We start from the raw sequence: 21,961 nt of genomic DNA, 5'->3' as shown, positions 1-21,961 counted from the left end.
TTCTAAACAAATATTATTTTAAATAAAATGGAAGAACTTTATGAACAATGTAATAAACAATCTTTTTCTATAATATAATTAACCCTATTTATTATTATTTACATTATTTTAAATATGAAAAAATGTAAATATAATATAATAAATAATATTTACTACAGATTAAAGCATGTAAAAACTCTATAAATGATATCTAATACACATTACATTATCTTAAATAGAAACTAGTAGAATTAATAAGAGTAGGGATAAACAAAACATTAAATGAGTAATAGTACTCACCAAAAACAAAATATTGAAATAAAAAAGCACATATATAAAAAAGAAATACATATAAAAATAAATAAGTAAAATGAAAATGGTATATTCAAAAAATATTAAATAATAATAATTTTAGATATACCAATTAAAAAAAATAATGTTTGATAACGATAAATATTATAAATTACCTTATTTTACTCTAAGTGTAATATTTTTCCTTCGAAACATAATATTTATGAGAAAAACAAAATTTTGAACTAAAGAAATATAAATGTAATTATAATTATATACTTAAAATTTGAAATTTTTTTGATATAAAATCACTAATTCAATGATGTCTGGATAAATTCTAATAATATATTAAATGATAAAAATAAAATCTACCGAACTTAAAAAAACACCAATATATAAATTATATTGATATACATCTAACACAACAAATAAATGTCATTTATATATGTCTCACCTTCTTTCCAAATAATTGGCACTCTATGCTAAAACAATAGTCAAAATTCTTATACAGCACGTTATATCTTCACTGTTATATGTTAAAGTTTAGAATTATTCGTGATGAAGATTTTTGCAATGGTTTGCCAGCCCTGCATTACGATAACTACCATTTTCTCCTTGAAAAAAGGTATTAGGATAACAACCACAGAAAATATTCAAGGATGGTAAATATGGAAGGCGATTTTTCCAGAATACAGTAACATTGTTTCTGCGGTTGAGAAGATAAAAGATTATTTTCACAATATATTTGATACTAATGGAACAAACATGAAGTAACATCAATTTATGGGTGGTCAATGGAGTCATTTCAAACACAGTCACATCCGAATCAACCATAGAAGCAAATAATCTATTTATAGATTTAGTATACAAGTTGTACATAATATATAAGTTAATATACAAGTTGTACATAATATATAAGTTTGGGATGGGCTCCTTACATCTAAATCTTTCTTTTGTACTACAGCTATTCAACGTATTTTCTAACTTCCTGTTAGTGTTGAAGAACAGTTAAATTCCTGCACCGTTACGTCACTCTTCAGTTCTGAAGGTAATGTGTCTTATCTACTTTTCAGATGCTATGGTTAAAATTTGCTGCGTATAGAATCCTTCAGGTGACTATGGTATAATAATGCAAATATCTATTAAAAGCATTTGTAGAATCCTTAAGGCGACTATGGTATGATAATGGAAATATCTATTACAAACATTTAGATTTAATAGATACTGTGAGCGTCCGCGATATATATTTTCGAGTCTATAATTTTGTGTACAGTGGTCTTGATGAAGATACTGGTGGCGCCATCATTTTGTTTTATATCTTAGGAGGACTGCGTGGTCATCCTCAAAGACTGCCAATATCTGAATTCAGTCGTAAGTTTCATTAAGAATACTACAGCTCCAAAGACTGCCAATATCTGAACTCAGCCATAAGTTGGATTGAAAATGTTGAAAATGCTACATATGCAGATGATCACTACTCAGTATACCATTATTAAAATTCAGCGCTAAGTTTGATTGAGAATGCTACAGCTCCAAAGAATACCAATATCAGGACTCAGTCACAAGTTTGATTGAAAATGTTACGTATTCAGATGATCACTCCGCATTATTTCATAAGTAAATTAATCAGCAACAATCATATCAATAATAAATGTCTTCATATAGTGTCGTTTTTCTGGAAAAGCTGTGGAATGAAAATAAAAAGTTTGAAATTTCGAGTGGAAGTTTCATTTGTCCTTGAAATTGAAAATGAGTGGAGCATGCTTTATCTTTCATTCTCATTCAACAGTTTTTTAGAAGCAACAATATACGAAGATAAACTGTACAATATGTGAAAGAACTTTATCTTTCATTCTCATTCAACAGTTTTTTAGAAGCAACAATATACGAAGATAAACTGTACAATATGTGAAGATAAAATGTGGAATGCAAATGGAACTTTGTACCATAGGTGAAGATAAAATGTGGAATGTAAATGGAACTTTGTACAATATGTGAAGATAAAATGTGGAATGCAAATGGAACTTATGATTTTTCTAGTAGAAGCTTCATTTGTCTTTGAAAATGAGCATGAAGATAAAATGTGAAATGCAAATGGAACTTTTAACTTTTCTAGTAAAAGCTTCATTTGTCTTTGAAAATGAATAGAGCATGCATTTGAAAAGAAATGAGTAGAGCATGCATTCTAAAAGTAAGGTTTACTTTTAGTTTTTATTTTATAATTTTTCTAAAAATAACAATATATTGTACAATTTTTCTAGAAATAACAAAATATGAAGATACATTGTGGAATGCTAATGAAATAATTGGTTTTTCCAGTAAATGCTTCATTTGTCCTTGAAAATAAGTGAAACATACACTCTAAACTTTTACTTTTCATTTTCATTCCATAATTTTTCTTTAATCAACAATATACTAAAATATAAATTGAAACACTCTTAAATAATATTAATGTATATGAATTTATTTAAATTATCTACACTCCTCATTATGCAATAAAATATATTAATTAATAACACTATAATAATAATATTAATACTAATGTATTTAAAATTAAATTTAATTAAAAATACTAATCTGCCCTCCTCATTATGTTATAAAATATACTAATTAGTAACAACTATTATAATAATAATAATAATATTAATGTATTTAAAATTGAATTTAATTAAAAATACTATATACATGATTGCTCTCATTATACTAATTAATAACAAACACATTAATTATATTCTCATTATACTAATTAGTAATAAACACATTAATTATAATATTATAGTATGAAATCAACCTAAATTATCTGCACTCTTCATTCTTTATATTATAAATTAAAATAATTAACAACAATCACATTAACATATTTAATCTCCATTTCGAAACAATCGCTCCTCATTTTATCCCCAAATAATCTAATTAACAACACTCACATTATTATTATTGCTTTTAAATCCACCTTATTATTAATGCTTTTAAACCCACCTATATATATTAATATTTTAAATCCACCTATATATTTTAGGTATTAAACTTTAATGCTAACTATAACATGTAGTAAATACACGGTTTATTAATGTATTTAAACATATTAATATTAATGTAACATGTGATAGTTGCTAAATATGTGATAGTTGCTAGTTACATGGAGGATATAGATATATGCATCTAAATATATTAGAACATATTCGTATTATGATTGTAGTTAGTTATATTTTCGAAAGAATATATAGATGCCTAACTATGTACTTAAACACATTAATAATAATATTAATGTGATTTTTCCTAGTTACAGCTGAGAGCATAGGCATATGGATATGTTAATGTACTGGTTTCATCATAGATAAAGTAAATCCAAGCCAGTGTTCATAATTCATTCAACTTTATCTACTAATATGATTCCTTCCACTGTGCATTAGATATCATGCACCGAGTACTAGTTATTCAAAAAAATTCAGAGGTGTATGAACTCATATCAGAAAGGTACGAAAAGGTTTTTCATTTTCCTTAGGGTTTCTGGCGTGCATAAGCAAAATTCACTTCACACACCGAACTGGGTATAAAGCAGTGCTGAATAGTTTCGACTTAATCTATGATATATTCTTTTTTAAAGGAACTGAGATTCGACTTCAACACAGAAAACGCGGGAGAGAATATGAGTTTTATATATAAAATTAAATTTGTGCTGGTGTGATCCTAGTCAAAAGTTTAGATAATGTCAATAGACTATGAATCCATGGTGCTGCAACTTTCTAAAAGGAATTTAATTAAGAGCGATAAGCAAGAAAGAACTAAGACCGGAATTATCATCGTTTCACCGAACTGAGAATTGGCCTAGCTGTTAAGAAGTCTCCAAACATTCCAGGGGATCTGATTGCAATATATGCATGGAGAGGGGAAGATCCAGCTGCTGGCCATAAAATTGTTTTCAAGAAACATCATGGGCATTAAGGATAAAATTTCTGGGCGTACCTCACGTGGAGTTGCAGATCATATGGCACGTCCAACATGAACTGTGGCAGTCAGTAATGGCGATGTTCTTCGAAACAGGATAAGTATGTATATATAACTATGTATATATGTTTAGAAATAAGCTGCTAGGGATTTTTGCGCATGCCTGGTGGAACAATGTCCTCTAGCAAACCCTGGTCGACCGATGAGGGTTGCATTTGCTGGGAATGAATTAGCTGATGCTGCTGCTGGTGCTGAGAATGATCATGCTGTTGTTGTTGCTGCTGCTGCTGCTGTATTGATCTTATAATTTGTTGTTGGTGCTGTAAGGTGCTGCTGCCCCGGTGTATTGGATCATGTGCCTGTAAACTGCCCATACCATAATAATTAGTGCGCTGAGGGACCTGCACCGCCATTCTCAGGCTCTGTAAATTGAAGCCGGGTGACTGAGCAGTGTTAAAAGGGGATGCGGTGCGATGATGGTCTGCTGCTCCTCCAAAGTGGGTTAATTGATCTGAAGTTCCAGACGATGACCCACGCAACAGTGCAGGACTATGATGAGTGTGCTGCCCTTCGTATGTTGTAATCACTACGCTAGGATCTTCTGACGATCTCTCAACTCGTTTCTTTACGAAGCACTTGCCATTTGTGCAGCGGTAGTAACTCCTGTCACACATAAATTTAATCATTTTCACCACCAAATCTTCTTCAACAATCTCACACTCGAAAAAAAAATATGTACCCCATTTTCAGGCCCCGCGCAAACTCGAATTTACCAATATCAGAGTTTGTATCTTTATTGGAATTGAATACCAAAGGCCAGAGTCACAGACTCAGATTCTCAGCACATTCTTGAGCCCAGCCCATCACAAACACAGGCTCAAGACTTTTCCAATTAGATATTAAATATATATAGTTTTCTTGTTCATTGAATTTGAATTAAAGAACAGAGATAATTGTAACAGATTCAGAGATTTGAAGTTACAAATTTAGTAACTCTAACGTCTGGAAAATATGCTGTAGAGTTGAGAGGGATAATAATTAACCTGGGAAAGGGGCTATTCTTGACTGCTTTTTGGCCATATTTGCGCCAGCGATAGCCATCTTCAAGATGATCGATATCGCTTTTGGTCATGAAAGCAAATCTAGGTTCGCGGTTCCGTTTCTGGCCCTTTTTCCTAGGTCTGCTCCTGTACAGATTCGATTAAATTTATATTAACAGACATTATAAGGCCTGCAGCGACGTATAATGTCACAGATAATCTTGCATAATCTAAAGAATAACGTGAGCGAATGAAGGAAAATTGCAAGAAAATGAATTAACTCACTGCTTCTTAGCTTCTGGTTCTGTAGGCTTGCTGGTCTCTGTACTGATGATATCTTCAGAGGGCTGTTCCGTCTTTGAAGGCCCTAATCTGATCCCTGCACTGGATTCTTCATGGCCTTCGCTGGAGGAAGAAGATATTGATGAGTTGGGAGTACCTGGGACGGTGGAAGTTTCGCCTGAGCGGCCTCCAGCGCGGGTTTCTTCGGTGGCCGCCATGGGAGTACCGGAGTGAAGAAAATCTGCTGCTTCTTCAGGAGCCTCGTGCCGTGTCTGCTGGTCTTCCGGGATTTGAGATAGGGGCCTCACAACATGAGTCCCAAAGTCGTGAAATTCTTCATCTCTCTGCAAAAATTCTTGGAAGCTGATAAGAGGGAAATCTCCGCCAAGCCCGCTATCAATGTCCATCAATGCGCTGCTTCTAGACAGAGCCTGAGAAGGACGATGATGATGTATGTCGAGATTCCACGACATTTCTGCGGAGGGGTTGAATCCGAATCCGCTGGCTCCAGGAGTAGTGAAGGTCTGGTACAGGTTTCGATCTTGAGACCTGGCGTCGCAAGAAAGCTGATTAGAAGTCGTGTTCCAGCCAGGAGCTGGAGGGAAACTACCGTGAGTTTGCTTGTGTTCTTGAGTAGGGTACGATGGTAGGAATAGAGCTGCCTGCTGTTCCGATAACCTCCAAGCATCTGATGAGTCACTTTCGGGTTCGCTGGACTCACTTTTAGGAATAGGCTGCGGCTGCTCATGAGGCGCGGCCATGGCCTAATTATTTGAAAAGACTCCCACCGCTTTCCTTCTCTGTTCACCGACCTTTAAATCCGCACTTCAATTTCCAATATCGATTCCCATGGTGTTCAATACCTTAAAGATTTCAATAAAAATGGTGCAGTAACAGGAGGAAGTGATCACTTTTTACAGTCACGAGACCAAATTCCAATCAGAAGTCATACACACACGCGTTAGTCTCCCACACGCTTCTGCAAGTACAGAAAGAACGCCTTCAACAGTCAAATCTCAACCAAAGCATGAACATTTCTCTCTTTTCTTCCTCACCTGCAATGCAAACTTTCTGCCTCGCGATTTCTAAGCTCCTCAAATATGGAATCAATCAATAATCAGCAGAAAGTTCCATGTCAATGGTCTTTTATAATACTTTCTTTTCGCATTCCAACATGTTGCAGTGGCCATTTGAACAGAAAACCCATGAACATTCCAAAATCAGCCAATAAAGCACTCTAAGCAGCCAACCCTAGACACGGAGGAGACTGGAGCAGATCTAGACCCCATCGCCATAGATCTAAGCCTCCTCCACAGACCGAGGTGTCGGTAAGTCCAAGCGTTGAATCATTCAGAAGAGGCACAAACGCGTTCATATATATGCTGGACTCCAGATATTCAACCCTCTCTTAGCTTTATTTAATTAATTGCCTGTGGCAAATCACGAGTGGAGCAGTTAGTATCAGAATTTTGGGGGATGATTGACTGAGCAGTGCAGCAGTATTGTGCGTATGTGAATCCCTGCTTTGTTTTGTAGGCGACTTTTGAGAGAAAAGCTAGAAGCTTACCTGTTATTTGTTTTCTTTTCTTTACACACCTGCACCGACGAGCGCCTCTCTTTTCTCTATTCTGACTTAACGCGTGGGCGCCGATTTCAGTTCCAGGCGAGACAGAAATAAAGAAAGAAAACGTCCCGTGAAGTGAAACGGAGCTCTGCGTGTGAACAGAGATATGATGGCGATGATTAACGGCGATCGTTCCTCTGCCACAATGTACTCAACAACTCCAACCATTGCCCCGCTGTAATCACCCCCATCGCATTCACACACACACATGACCTTAACCCTCCTGCTGCGCACCTGTCTGAACGAAACGCAATTAGGGCAGGAAATTCAAAGGGCTGCAACATTATCTCGCGATGAAGGAGACGTTGAGAAATAGTCAAGGCATCCTTTTTATATGTATGGCCGCATCATAGAGTCTGGCGAGATTGGGGATCCAATTCAATTGTGGAATGAGTAGGAAAAGTTGCTCGGTGAGGACAAGGCGCGGAAAGCGAAGGCGCCGTGCGGCGCGATAAAAGTTTGGGAGTCAAACCACGCGGACGTAGAATCATGTGATGTCTCGTCAAGCCGAAGGAAGAACCAGGAAGGAAGCAAAGCACAGCATTTTGCATCTCATTCCGTGGCTTAAAATCCATTAAAATAAACGCTCCAACACATCACTTTGCGAATATAAATAAAAAGTGCGGTGCGCGTGAGGGTTTGGGTCAATTCCAGTTTTTTATTTTTTCTTCCCTCCCATCCATCTAATGATCCATCCATCCATGCCAGGCAGCCATGAACCGTAACTATTCTACTTTTTGGAATTTCTGGTAAGAATTCTGCCAAACTATTTTTGGTCTGAATGTGATTATTATGTTGGGTCTGAATGTGATTATTATGTTGTTTAAAATTTATTTTTAAATATATAAATAAATTGAAAATTTAGGAAATTTTCTATGTAGATTTAGCTTCTTGAAACATTTTTTTAGTTATTGAATTGAGACTTCTGTGATCCATATTAATTTTTTGAAGAATTCTTCGGCGAAAATCACATGGAGAAATTTCTGTCGACGCGTTTCGAACCAACCAGTGTGGTTCATCGTCAGGACAAGTTGTGTAAATTCCATTCCGTGAAAGATCCTAAAATTTTCAAATAGTTTCCAAATGCATATAGATTCAACCCCTTGAAACACTAAAAATGTTTAAATTGAAACATTAGGAGATCTTCAAAATGTGTGTTTTTATTTTGTATAAAAATTATTTCCTCATGCATGTAGATTCAACCCCTGAAACATTATAAATGTTTAAATTGAACACTTTCAAAAAAAAGATTATGCAATTTTGGAAATTTGGGTAAAATTTTGGGGAGTCTTTTAGAATGTGCTCTATATTATTTAAAAATTATTTTTGAACACATAAATATATTCAATACTGTCAAAAACCTTAAAACACTATGCACAACTTAAAATTCTACCAAATAACTTTTGTGAAAAACCTTAAAACACTATGCACAACTTAAAATTCTACCAAATAACTTTTGTTTGGCTAAGAACTCATTTTCTTCAAACCTAAAGAAACAGGTCAATCATCTGGCACTAGCTAAAGCCTGCCACTTTATGGAACATTCTAGGTAGTGTGAACATTATAGATGGTGGCAAGAGCTAAAGCGTGCCACTTATGGAACATTCTAGGTAGTGTGAACATTCTAGATGGTGCGATTGAAGCTAAAGTCTACCCCCTTATGGACCACTAATGAGGATATCCTATAAAATTAAACCAGAAAAACCCAATGGAAAAGCTTCCAAAAAATCTCACTAAAGACAACTCACATTTTACATAGTGTGATTTTCCACTGGCCAAAAATAACTATCTTCAATGCTAGTTTGACAACTAAAATTAAAATAAATATTCTCACTATTATATTAACAAAGAAACAACATTAAACACTCAGATTCTGTAGAATTATAATTCCAATAAATTCTCACCAAATTTCAGTTAAATATAACCTTAAAATATACCCTAAAAACAAAAAATAATTAAAATATTGCGCAAGAGAATACCATCCATCCGTCACCATGCTAAACCAGGGGTATCCACATTGGAATTTGGGAACGTTTAATTTAAATATCTTTCATTTCAGTGTTGGCTTAGATTTAAATTCGTATCATCTGCGTTTGTTTTTTTCCTCCCCATCATGTATGGATGACGTGTGGCCACGTCAGGAAATATTCCCGCGCTCCGCCCGCCCTAAGATCTTCTTTTGATTCCCCTGCTGCTTGGCTCCCCCGACTTTTTACTTCATTCCCCACTAAATCAAATCGTGTTTGGTTAAGCCCCCTTCTCCACGCAATAATAATAATAATAATACTAACCCACACACTATTATTCCAACTATGGTTAAATATTTAACGCGGAGAAGGGAACAGAAGATAAGATTTATGTGGTACAACTAACATAACATGCCTCCCAACTCCCCACTAACACCACCCCTTCCTTTTTGTTTAATTTTGTTTTGTACCTTGCTTTGCCTCCTTGTTAAATCGTACACTAACAAGACTAAATACCCATTATTCCATATTCAAATAATAATTAAAAAACAAATTGCATCTCGTTACGGTCAAGGGTTTAAGGGATGTTACAGACATAATCCAATTCTAATCATTTGTTATTGTGCTTATATCTCATTTGTTATTTTCCATGGAATATAACCTAATTCTATTGTGTTATTGTGTTTACTTTATAACCTAACTTTATCTTAATCATTTGTGTTTATTTTCTCTCATAGAAAATATAGTACATAAAATAAAATTAATAAAAATGTGTTAATTTGCTATTGTGTTTATTTTCTCCATTTTTTCCAATAGAAACTATAGATAAAATAAAATTAATGAAATTGTGTTAATTTGTTATTGTGTTTATTTTCTCCGATAGAAGCTATATTAGATAAAATAAAATCAATGAAAATAGAAAGTAGAAAATAGTTTGACAAATAAAATATTGAAGAAAAAAGGTATCTAACATGTTTGAAAATTAAAAAAAAAATCAAAATGTAAAAATATTATATTCCTATTAATTTGTCATACTTATTATTGCAACAATCTGTTCTAATGATGTTCGTCTCGTGCAAATGAGAGGGGAATGATGGTGTGGATTGAGAGCTCCTGTTTAGTTTGCGCTAATGTTGTGATGATACACAAAGTAGATGGAGGGTTGTATTTGCTGCGAGGGATCATGAAGGTATAAGTCAGATGGAATATGAGTTGGGAATGAGCTAGAGTTAGATTTGACCATCATTATGAGCAAGTAGGACAATAGTGGAAGGAGAGATATGACTCCTTTAAGGAACAAGGAATCAACCCTCCCCTAGGTTGATTGGTTGATATCAACACACAGTTTCCTGAGCCTATTGGTGAGAGGAGAGATGAAGGATGACAAGATGAACATGCCCGCCTTCCTAAGACTAACTACCCTGTTGTTAGGTAGCTCAATCTTCACTCTTATGGTTTTTCATTTTGGTCTCTCTAACACATGTGGCCGGTTTGGTTTGGGAGGAGGATGAAGGATGACCTAAGGTGGGTGAGCGTGGTAGGTTATGTTATGTTGTTACTGCATCATGGCTTTTCTAAGCTGGTTTTTATCTTACGTAGTGTTTTAGGTAGTGGAGATCCTAGGGTGTGTGGGGTTGTAGGGTTTGAAGGGGGAGGAAGAGAAAGGACCCAAGGGTTGGTAAAGCTTCCTCCTTGACGCACCACACTCATCCATCACGAATTTTTAGGGAAGCTGGTGAGGAAAAAAAGAATTTTGTTGGTAAATGCTCAGAAGAGGCTAAACAAGAAATGGAGAGGCTAGAGGAGGAAGTACATAAGAAGAAGAAAAGTCTCTCAAAAGCCTAAAGTCTAGAGAAAGTCCAAGGTTAGGTTGTAGACAGAGTCTACTCATGCACATGATAAATCAATTTTTTGAACATTTTAATAGAAAGTTATTGAATGGTAAAGATTCTCATTGCTAAAGCATGGGTGAAGACCAAGGTCAACAATTAAGATACCCTACAAAAAATCAAAACCTTTGAGGATAAATTTGAAGGAATGTGCAAGGACATATTTGGTATTACCTTCTCAAGCACTAAGGTCTTTGAAGAAGTAAAAAGTTAGGGGAAGGAAGGAAAGCTAGTAGGCACTCAGTCCAACCCAATTCTTTATGAGGAGGGGACATAGTCTTGAAGTTTTGCTCAAAACCATCATAACTCAGCCAAGAGCTCTAAGATGGGTTAACTAAGGAGCAACTCCCACCCCATTTTTTATGACGCTTGGCATGGGAATTGTTAGTTTATTTATTGTTGTTTAAATATTATTATGAATTGTCATAGGTACCTAGTTCAGACATAATTTCTTTTTGTTATACTATTAATAGACAATTCAAAGTTATGAAAAAATCTCTAGATATTAAGCTATTATAGTGTTTGGTTTTCTTTGAAGTAACCCCTCCTTGAGGTAACCACCCACCACTGGGTTTGTTTTCCTTGAGGCAACTACCTACTATTGAATAGTTGTATCACTATTTTGTTTATAATGTGAAATATCTAAATGTTTCTTAACTCAGAAAAATAAAAAAAATGTAAAAATACTAGAAATTTGATAGTCAATATTTTAGAAAAAATAATAATGCTAAATATCCAAATGTTTCTTAACTAAAAAAAGAAAAAATGCAAAACTACTAGAAACTTGATAGTCAATATTTTAGGAAAGTTAAGTAAGAAGTACAAGAAAACAATCCACCATTAACCTAAAACAAATAAAATCATATCTTATTCAATAAATCAAATTCTTAATTTAAATTCTCCAATTACATTTTATGGTAATTCATTATTTTTATATCATGAAAATGAACCTTTGTTATTTCATTGGACCATTATATCCAATAAATCATACAAAAAATCTATCTATTCATATAATAGCGATTTCTACCACGAATCATGTTTATTAAAAATTAAGTAAGTAAGATGTATAAGAAAACAATTCATCCTTAACATAAAACAAATAAAATTATAGTTTATTCATTAAATCAAATTCTTAATTTAAATTCTCCAATTACATCATTAACTATTTTTATCATAATTAATTAATTTTAAAATACGAAAATAAAACTTTGTTATTTTATTGGACCGTTATATCCCATAAACCATACAAAAAAATTCTATCTATTCATATAATAGTGATTTCTACCCTAAATCATATTGGTTTAAAATTACTGAAAGTAAAATATTTGATGCTCAACGTTCATTTTTCTCTGACATGGCAAATGGAGAAGTACGATACATATGAAAATTTGAATGATGAAGAGAGAGAATTAAAAATGATATATTGAGAGAGAGTCAACCAACACAGTTGAAGGAAGGTTGCCAACAACCAAATAAAAAATAAATACTTTGTTATTAATTTTAAATAAATAAATATTTATGGTTATAATTTTAAATAGAGTTATGGGTAAGCTTTATATATCAAATAATGGAGCGCTTGAAGAGGTATGTTAATAATAATAGGGTTTCCATGGACGTTCGTACAACATAATGAATATTGGCATTTAAATAACTAAATTAAAAGTATGCAACCAATTGTCTACAAAAGGAATATTTCTGTGTGAAAGTCAAAATTGTATTCATTTCATTTAGAAACTCTGAAAGTGATATTTCCTTTCAAGAAATAAGTTTCAGCTTTTTATTAAACTTCTATTTCATTCCCTCGTGTTAACATTTTCAAGGTTTGGAAAAGTTCCATTCTATCATACACACATTTGAATTTCATTATTTCAAAATTATTAATATCTAAATTATGGTTATAAGTATTTAAATATCTTAATAATAAGTAAATGATTTTGAATATCAATTATTTAATAATTTTTAATATATATATAAAAAGGAGGAAGAATCCCTTAATTATAGGTGTGTCTGTGTCCTGAAGTCTTTTCATTTTTCAGAATAAGATGTTTTAATACATTGAATAGTTTTGCATTTTGCATTTTTAAACAATATTTTTAATTATATGGAAAATGTACTTTATATTTTAAAGCGGGAAAAAAGAGGATGTATCATGTATGTTATGTAGTAATATGTATTAATGGTTGAAGATAATAGTTTAACTAATTGTTATTAATTGTTGAATATTTAGTTAATTTACATGTGTTTAATTTTTTTTAATAATTTTATTAAATTTGTAAAAGTACATTTTTAAAATTTATTCTCTAATTTTAATAAAAATATATTATATAATATTAAATTATATGATATATAACATAAATACCGGCCTGGAGTATGCCGTAAAATTGTTTTTGCTTGGCTAAGAGTTCATCTTCCTCGGACGTAAGGAAACAGGTTAATGGTCCAAGACCCAGAGGCATCTGGCAGGAGTGAAAGCCTGCTCCCTTACGGGCCACCAGCGGGTTATTAGGTGGCGTGGTTTTCCTTGATAACAGTGATGAGTCAAACTGACATTCGCGGATAGCAACGAGAGATGGCTATCCTCACTATTGGTTTGACACCTGAGTTTGATAGGTTTTGCCACCTTCGGCAAAAAAATAAAAAAATAAAAATAAAAATAAAAATTTACATTATTTTATTTTAGTCATACCCATCTCCATATTTGAAAATTAACTTATATGACAAATTAACTTATATCACATTAAATGTATTGTTGCTTTATTTCTTCCCACCTTTTAATAATTAACTTTAAACAAACAAATGTGGATATTATATGAATTTAAAAATTATTTAAGTTCAAATGAATTTTTTGTTTGAAAGAATTCTAAAATTTTCCACTAAAAGTATATGGGTTATATATGTTTTTTTTTCTTTCACGTGTGGTTCACAAACACCCATGGTCATTAGGTGGCCGGTACGTCCACTGAAATATCTAAGCTTGATCAAGGGTGTCAAGCCCCGCAGCCAATAGCTAGGACTAACCCCAAGGGCTTTAGGGAGAATTGGCCATGTGACCTCCCAAATGGTGAGACACTTATTTGACTCATTGAGCTAACCCTTGGGGCTTATAGGTTATATATTTTATATCAATAAAGGCTTCTTTTTTTTAAATATCAATGAAACTAATTTGTTTTTCTTTGAAATTATTTTTTTATTTATGTAACAAAGATTTACATCAAATTGTCATAGTTTTGTGTTGGTTTATTGTTGAGGAAACTACAACAAATATAAAATTGCACTTTTCAAAAAAACTAAATAAAGAGTGTTTTGAGTTTGTACCAAAACATAACAAAAATATTTACAGAGGCTAGGCCAATAGGGCCTTTTTTCATCATTAAATTAAAAAACCTAAATCTAAGAAAGAAAAACCTAGTTGACCAAGAGTGCATTAAGATTTGTGAGAGTCGAAGGCCTCAACACGGATAAGGTCCTTGGTGTTGTCTAGTGAGCAACTCAGCACAGGAGATAGTCCTAGGTGAGCCTAAATTTCACTAAGTCTACAATCCATAGCTCACGAGAGCACCAAAATTTCATCCAACTGGAGGAGGATTTACTCTCAAGCCTCATTTCAATCTATCAACACCTTGTCCAACAATTCTTTGAGATGCTAGTAGAGGTAAACAATGTGCATGTAGTAATTGAAGTGGATTTGTTAGTCACTTGTATCAAGAACCCAATCTATCATTTTCGCTAGCACTTTAGAATCAGTTAGGCACTAGCGATCATTAAATATTTATTGCTCTACGTTTACAACCATTTTCTAGAGCTAGGGAGGAGTATGAGCCTAAAATCATGTGGTGGAACTTTCTTCTCTTTGTTGGGTTATGAGACCACCCATTTCCTTATAGTAAGTAGCACCCCTCTTGACATGGGCCCATTGTTGTGGCATTATAATGCACAAATAGAGGAGGGAGAAGAGTCGAGGGGAGGGGCAAGTGGAGGCTCGAAAGGTGTTAAGGAAGATAGAAGCTCGGGTAGTGGTATGGAGTCGAAGGATAACAGGGCGTGAAAAAGGCCAAAGAAGGTGACAAGGAGAGGTGGATTGAGAGAAAATGAGAGGAACTAGGAGGGGGCTAGGAGGATAGGGGACCAAGAGGATTAGAAGCTGGAGAGGAGGACAAGATGAGTGGGACAGGGAGAACCAACAACTATAGAGGGAAACAACTATGGGATCTCGGAGAGACTTCTATACAAACAAGAAAGGTGAACAACCTAAATAAGCAATAGAAAGCAACCATAGCTTGAGATATATATACCTAAAGCTTGAGCTACCAATTGAGGAATAAAATTATAGTGAGTACCTAAATACATTGAACCGATCTCACAATGCAACAAGCATCACTATAATTCATGTACTTGAAAGTGGCTCTGCTCATTGCTATAATTCTCTACCACCATGCAAGACCAATATGTGCATGAACTTTGCATCACATGTGATAGACAATTGGCGAGGATGAGAGGAGTTAAAATTTCCTAGACCCTAAGTGTGCCAAGAGGGATTAAGCTTTGAATGGGTTCTCATGTGTAGTCTCAATAGGATGGTCATGGAGTTAAGGAACAATTGTTGCAAGGCTAATACAATGTGCTATAAGATTATTGAAAGGGGAAGTGTTGCCATGTCCACCCATTGAATTAGCGGGTGGGATGATGATAATGCCTCCCACCATGTTGCTTGAATGTGTCACCTCATTTGAGGAATAAAATCAATTCATCATATATGTTAAATAATTTGAATTGTATTTATCAATTTTAATTATTACACATAATTATGTATATATATTAATTTTTATTTTGTTATATATATATTTGATTAAACCCTTCTATTAAATCATAAACATTGCCTTACAAAATTCAAAGTTTTTCCTACTCACCATCATGGTCCACCACAAGGGAAACTAAACCAAAGACAGTGAAGGACATTGTCTTTTTGCCCAATCATTGAAACAGTCTAAAAGTAAATTATGTTGTAGCTAGCATTCTTTTAAACAACTGTCTAAAAAGTTTGACAAAATTACTAAACATTGTTATGAAACCATCTCACAAAAAGATAGAAAAGAAAGATGATTGCCTTATAATTCAACCTCTTTGAGGGGGCAACCTCCTTTACATTACACAAATGAACAATTCTTGGATGATACAAATGACAAGACCTCCTTTCTATATATAGGAGTCTAAGGGGTCATAATATAATCAGAGCTGACATAACAATAATAATGTAAGGGCACAACAATAACAATAGTGGGATTCTATGGGGCACAATAATAAAAATATGGGGACTACATGGGCACAAAAATATAATAAGGGGGTTGCACTAATAACAATAAGGGGTTACACTAGTAGTATAGGGACCTAACATGCCCCTCTCCTTCAAAAAGTGTTTTCCTCGATGCTTGAGTAGTTCTGGATGCTTTTGTATAAAATTATCATCCATCCATGTGGAATCTTTAGTGGGTAAGTTCTTCCACTTGATGAGATACTCTGAAATTGATCTATTTCATAGCTGTCAATTTCTCGGTGCTGTGACTGCTTCAGGTTCTAATATGATTTTTCCTTCCTTGTCAAGTTCTGGCAATATTGTTTGAACTGGAATCTTCTGCAACTTTTGAATGAGTTCCCACCCTGCTTTGTCATTCTTCCATTCATCCCTTGCTTTGTTTATCGAATTTGGTTGGATAATTATACCAACCTCAAGTATTTCTATAGCCATACGTTCAATTTCACTCCTTTGGGCATATGGATATCTGTAAGGCCTGATTTTTGGAGGAACACTTCATGGAATCAAATGAATAACATGATCATGATCACGAATAGGTGGGAGGCCTTTGGGAGTCTTAAATACCTTGGAATGATTGTCCAAGACTTTTTGGAGATCTAGAGAAATAGATGATTTCGATGTGGGAACCTCTAGCAAACATAATTGTGCAATTACACCTCTTTATTCTTCCTTTAGAAGCTTTGTCATTCCGTTAGAGCTGATTATCTTTCCCGATTTCCTTGTGATACCCCTTAATTCAACTTCCTTTCCTTCCAAAGAAAATTTCATGAAAATTAAAAGCTATTGTACCGAAGGATTATAGCCATTGGACTCCTAGTACAACATAAACACCACCCATTGAAATGGAAAGAATTGGGCTATTCAATACATATTTTCCCATGGATAGCTTGATACTATGGCACTTTCCAGAGAAATTTATGGTTCCTCCACTTGCAACCATCACTTGACACTCTGGTGTTGGATATAGGAAGCAATTCAATTCCTTGGCTATGGTGTTGGATATAGGAAGCAATTCAATTCCTTGGCAATGGTGTTGGATATAGGAAGCAATTCAATTCCTTGGCTATCTTACAATGAATAAAATTATGGATACTGCCTCAATCAATCAACACTATTACCTTTTTCTTCTTGATATGTCCTTCTATCTTGAGAGTTTGAGGAGTGGTAATTCCGGCCAATGCATTACAAGATGTGGTCAGATTCGTTTCTTCTTTCTCTAGGGTTTGTTCTTGGTGTATATCCTATTACTTTGACGTTTCTTGTTCCTTTTCTTCCTCCTCTTCACATACTACGTAAATTAATTTATTCTTAGCACACTTATGACCTTTAGTGTATTTTCTATCACAACTGTAACAAAGCTTGTTTTCTCTTTTTTCTTCCAATTGTTGTGGTGTCAACCTTGTAGGTTGTGGAAGGCTAGGGGCAACAACACCTCCATATTTATAGTTGTGAGTGGTAGGCTTCCTTGTTGCCATAATTTTGCTTTCCATTTTTCTTGCCAACCTGAATGCCTTCTCCAATGAATCAGGTTCCCAAAGGCGAACCTCATGTTGGACGTTATCCTTTAAATTCCCTATGAACACATCAATCCTATGCTCCTCTCGAATATCTTTTACCCTTATATTCAATTTTTGGAAGTCCTCAATGTGCTCCATCATTGAACCCTTTTGTTTGAGGTTTATCAACTGGCTAAAAAAAGTGTTTCTTTTTGTATCCTCATAATGTGCTATCATTTCTTTCATAAAAATTTCCCAAGTGACAATTTGTTTACGAGAGCAAAGCCATTGATACCATACAAATGGATTTGGTTCCAAATATAAAGTTGCAATGCGTACCTTTTGTGTGTTTTGCACATTATGGAGATCAAAATATTGCTCCATCTGTGGTATCCATGTTACGGGATTCTTGCCATCAAAATTCCTCGTATTGATCTTTGGAACATGGTGGGTCTTTGTTCCAATGTTAGAGTCTATGAAATCATGATTAACATTTCTTTTGTTCTCATCATGAGTTTCCTCTACTACCTTTTCGCCATTAAGAAGCCTTTATTGTAGCAACTTTGTCAAACCTTCCATGTATTTCTTCAAATCTTCAATGTTGTCATTCTTTGAATCAAGATTAACATTTATTTTGTTCTCATTCTGAGTTTCCTCTACTAGCTTTTTGCCATTAGGAAGCCTTTCTTGTAGCAACTTTGTCAAACCTTTACGCAAATCTTCCAACTTAGCGTCCATGCCATTCATTTTAGCTTCCATGCCATCCATCTTAGCTTCCACGCTATCCATATTAACTTGTATGCCATTCGTATTAGCTTCCATGCCATTCATATTAGCTTCTATTACATTTTGTGAGAGTGAAATTTGTTGCATTTGGTCTCGTAATTTTGATATATCGTGTTGCATTTCTTCCTCTTCTTCATGAGTCATGCTAGAGCTTTCAGGTTGCTTACTAGGCTTTTCCATTTTCTTTCTTCAGGGCAATAATTAATGATAACTATGCTTCACTATGCCCTTTGAACTTCAACCTAATTTTTCAACACAAACTTATTGATCCAGGTGGATGTTGGTGGCCACCCACCTATCCCATTTGGACCCCCACAACTGTCTCTCTCAGCATTTTCAGTTTCCTTAATTGTAGCACAACTTACTATTTTTAGCAGTTTTTTAGGTCCTGAACTTCCGGAGCCGTTTTGAGGCCCTAAACGACGTTTTTTGGGAAATCCGGGGCAACATGGGTCCATGGACCGATGTTGCCTCCCAAAGTGGCAGTGCTCGGATAGATCTTTTTAACGAGCTATTGTACGAGTCAAACGGAGATCGTATGCCAAAGTTACGACCCTGGGAAGTTGGTGTACCAATTTACCCAAACGGGGCCCATAGTTTGGCGTTTCATCTTCTAGGGTTAGGTTTTGGAATGTTAAGGGTTTTCCATTGTTTCTCAACAATAAATAGGCCTTGGAGCCTCATTGTAACATAGTTCAGAGGCATGTAGCCACCACATCTCTTCTCAGAGATAAGCTACCATCGCCCTAGCTGGTTTATTTCCATTTCTGGTTGTAAGCATATTTCAGTATTTTCCATTAATGAAATGAAGTATTATTTCCGCTGCATCTTTGTGTATATGGTTATCTCTGTAATTTGTTGCGTTCCTGTTTAAATCCGGATCAGTGGTATCAGAGCGGTCTGCTTTTTCTCTGTTTTTCTTTGCATGTCCCCAACAAGGTCGGGATATAAGGAGTTAGGGCTTGAATTGGTCGAACCTTTGCAAGACCAGCCTCGCAAATCCCGACGGCCTCCCATGGCGGATGAGAAGAAAGACGAGGGGGTAGGAGATCCTATCAAAATCTTTCTCAAAGAAGCACTCGAGCGGCAAAGGAACGCGATGATGGACAACTTTGCACAGATCCTTCAGCGACTACCCAGAGGCGACGCATAGGCTTCCAACAGTGACTCTGGAAACACCACGCCGTTTAAGGTACAAGTTAATTTTGAAATCCCCATCTTCGAGGGTCAAATAGATGCAGATGTCGTAGATAAATGGTTAAATCTGCTAGATGTGTATTTTTCTGTTCACTAATTTTCAAGTCGGGAAAAGATTGTTTTCGCTCTTCTCAAAGCAGCCCCCCACGTCAAGGACTGGTGGGAAACCTACTGCGAGCAGAAGGATGAAAGTACAGGCTCACTATTTTTAGCCGCACCCACTTGGAATGACTTCCGGGATGCCATCAAGGAGCAGTACTACCCTGTTGGAAGCTATGAGGACAAATACATCAAATGGACCACACTGCGGCAGGGACGAGACCAAGATGTGCTGGAGTTCACAAACATTTTTCATACCCTTCGAACACAGTTTGGTATCAAAGATTCTGCACTGCATCTGGTACTCAAATACCGTGGCTGCCTGCACAGATACATCCAGGAAGAGATGGTGTTCTTGAACATCTCCTCACTCGGCACAACATACCGATACGCTCTCAAAATCGAGCAAAAGTTCAAACAGAAGAAGCGAGACTTTGGATCTGCAAATCCGAAGCCCAAAGGACAAATTCAAGGCGGGGTAACCCAAGACAACCCGTCGAAGCCGCAAGAAAAGAACAACACCATGAAGCCGAAGAAGGGCACAGGGAAGTGGTGTGAGTTCCACAAGAGTCCCACTCATAACACAAGTGAGTGTCGGACCAAGCAGTCGCTGGTGGCCGAGTTGAAGGCTTCCGAATCAGATGTCTGTTCTGACCCTGAGCCAGAACCTGACAAGGGGAATGGCAAAGGGAAGTAGATCATTGATGCGGATCCCAGTGCCACTGTTGCCACCGCCAAGATCCAAAAAGATGAGCCCGAAAATCCAGAGGAAGGGGAGCGTCTTTTCCACTCACAGATGTGGGTGAAGGGTTCGCTGCTACAATTCATTGTCGACAGTGGCAGCAAAAAGAACCTCATTTCAGCAGAGGTCGTGAAGCGGTTGGGCCTACCGACTACACCGCACCCACAGCCGTACAGTATCGGGTGGCTTCACGAAGGACGAGATCTGAAAGTTCGCCAGCAGTGCCGCCTTCCCTACAGCATCAAACCCTTCACAGACGAGGTATTGTGTGATGTTACACCTCTGGATGTTTGTGATGTACTATTAGGCCATCCATACTTGTGGAGGCGACATGCTGTGTATGAGTCTAGGCCTCGTGTTGTCATTATTTATTTGAATAATTCATTATACAGGATACTAGAGGTAGCCCCACCTACTGCCACATCCTTGATCACTACCAAGAAAGGCAACAAGCTCATATCACAGACTAGGAAATTCATCTGTCTGGTTCACTCCCAAAGTAAGGGGAAGATCGTTGCTACATCCATGACCCCTACAAAGGGTTCCTCCATGCAGCAGCAGCAGCAAAGGGATACAGTCATGACAAGACACAGGAACAACTTCTCCTCACCCACAGGGGTACCACACAAGTTTTAGGTGGGCGACAAAGTTTGGTTACATCTGTAGAGGGAGCGCCTTACCAGAACCCATCAGAAACTCAGAACACTCCGACATGGTCCTTACACCAGTACCAAGGCTACGGGCAACAATGCTTTGAAGCACATCATTCCTCCATTCCTTCGCTTGCACCGAGTGTTCAATGTGGACCATTGTCGACCATGCTTTCCACCATTTCTGGACACAGCAGAGATTGCAGAACAGCTCACCAAAGACCCAGCTCAGCAGAAGCTTCCTCATCTCAGGGAGGAACTCAACGCAATGGGGACCATTTCTTCCTAAGGGGGGAGGAATGATCCAGGTGGATGTTGGTGGCCACCCACCTATCCCATTTGGACCCCCACATCTGTCTCTCTCAGCATTTTCAGTTTCCTTAATTGTAGCACAACTTACTATTTTTAGCAGTTTTTTGGGTCCTGAACTTCCGGAGCCGTTTTGAGGCCCTAAACGATGTTTTTTGGGAAATCTGGGGCAACATGGGTCCATGGAACGAGGTTTCCTCCCAAAGTGGCAGTGATCGGATAGATCTTTTTAACGAGCTATTTTACGCGTCAAACGGAGATCGTATGCCAAAGTTACGACCCTGGGAAGTTGGTGTACCAATTTACCCAAACGGGCCCACAGTTTGGCATTTCATCTTCTAGGGTTAGGTT

The 21,961-nt window shown here is 36.0% G+C and overlaps 1 protein-coding gene across 1 annotated transcript; it reads right to left on the bottom strand.

The window, feature by feature from the left end:
• Nucleotides 1-3,892: 3,892 nt before the first annotated feature.
• LOC149141570 (uncharacterized) lies at nucleotides 3,893-7,502 on the bottom strand. The gene is made up of 4 exons (XM_089447940.1): nucleotides 7,108-7,502; nucleotides 5,544-6,970; nucleotides 5,262-5,405; nucleotides 3,893-4,881 (listed from the first exon to the last, which is right to left on the bottom strand). The coding sequence occupies exons 2-4, from the start codon at nucleotides 6,299-6,301 to the stop codon at nucleotides 4,362-4,364; spliced, it is 1,422 nt and encodes a 473-aa protein (XP_089304066.1). The 5' UTR covers nucleotides 6,302-6,970; nucleotides 7,108-7,502; the 3' UTR covers nucleotides 3,893-4,361.
• Between the last annotated feature and the right edge of the window lie 14,459 nt (nucleotides 7,503-21,961).

The sequence above is a fragment of the Pinus tabuliformis genome, chromosome X, assembly GCF_031772625.1.
Source record: "Pinus tabuliformis cultivar Carrire ecotype Pingquan chromosome X, CPIR1, whole genome shotgun sequence".
Classification (NCBI taxonomy): domain Eukaryota; kingdom Viridiplantae; phylum Streptophyta; class Pinopsida; order Pinales; family Pinaceae; genus Pinus; species Pinus tabuliformis.
This window is presented reverse-complemented; position numbering and strand designations above follow the sequence as displayed.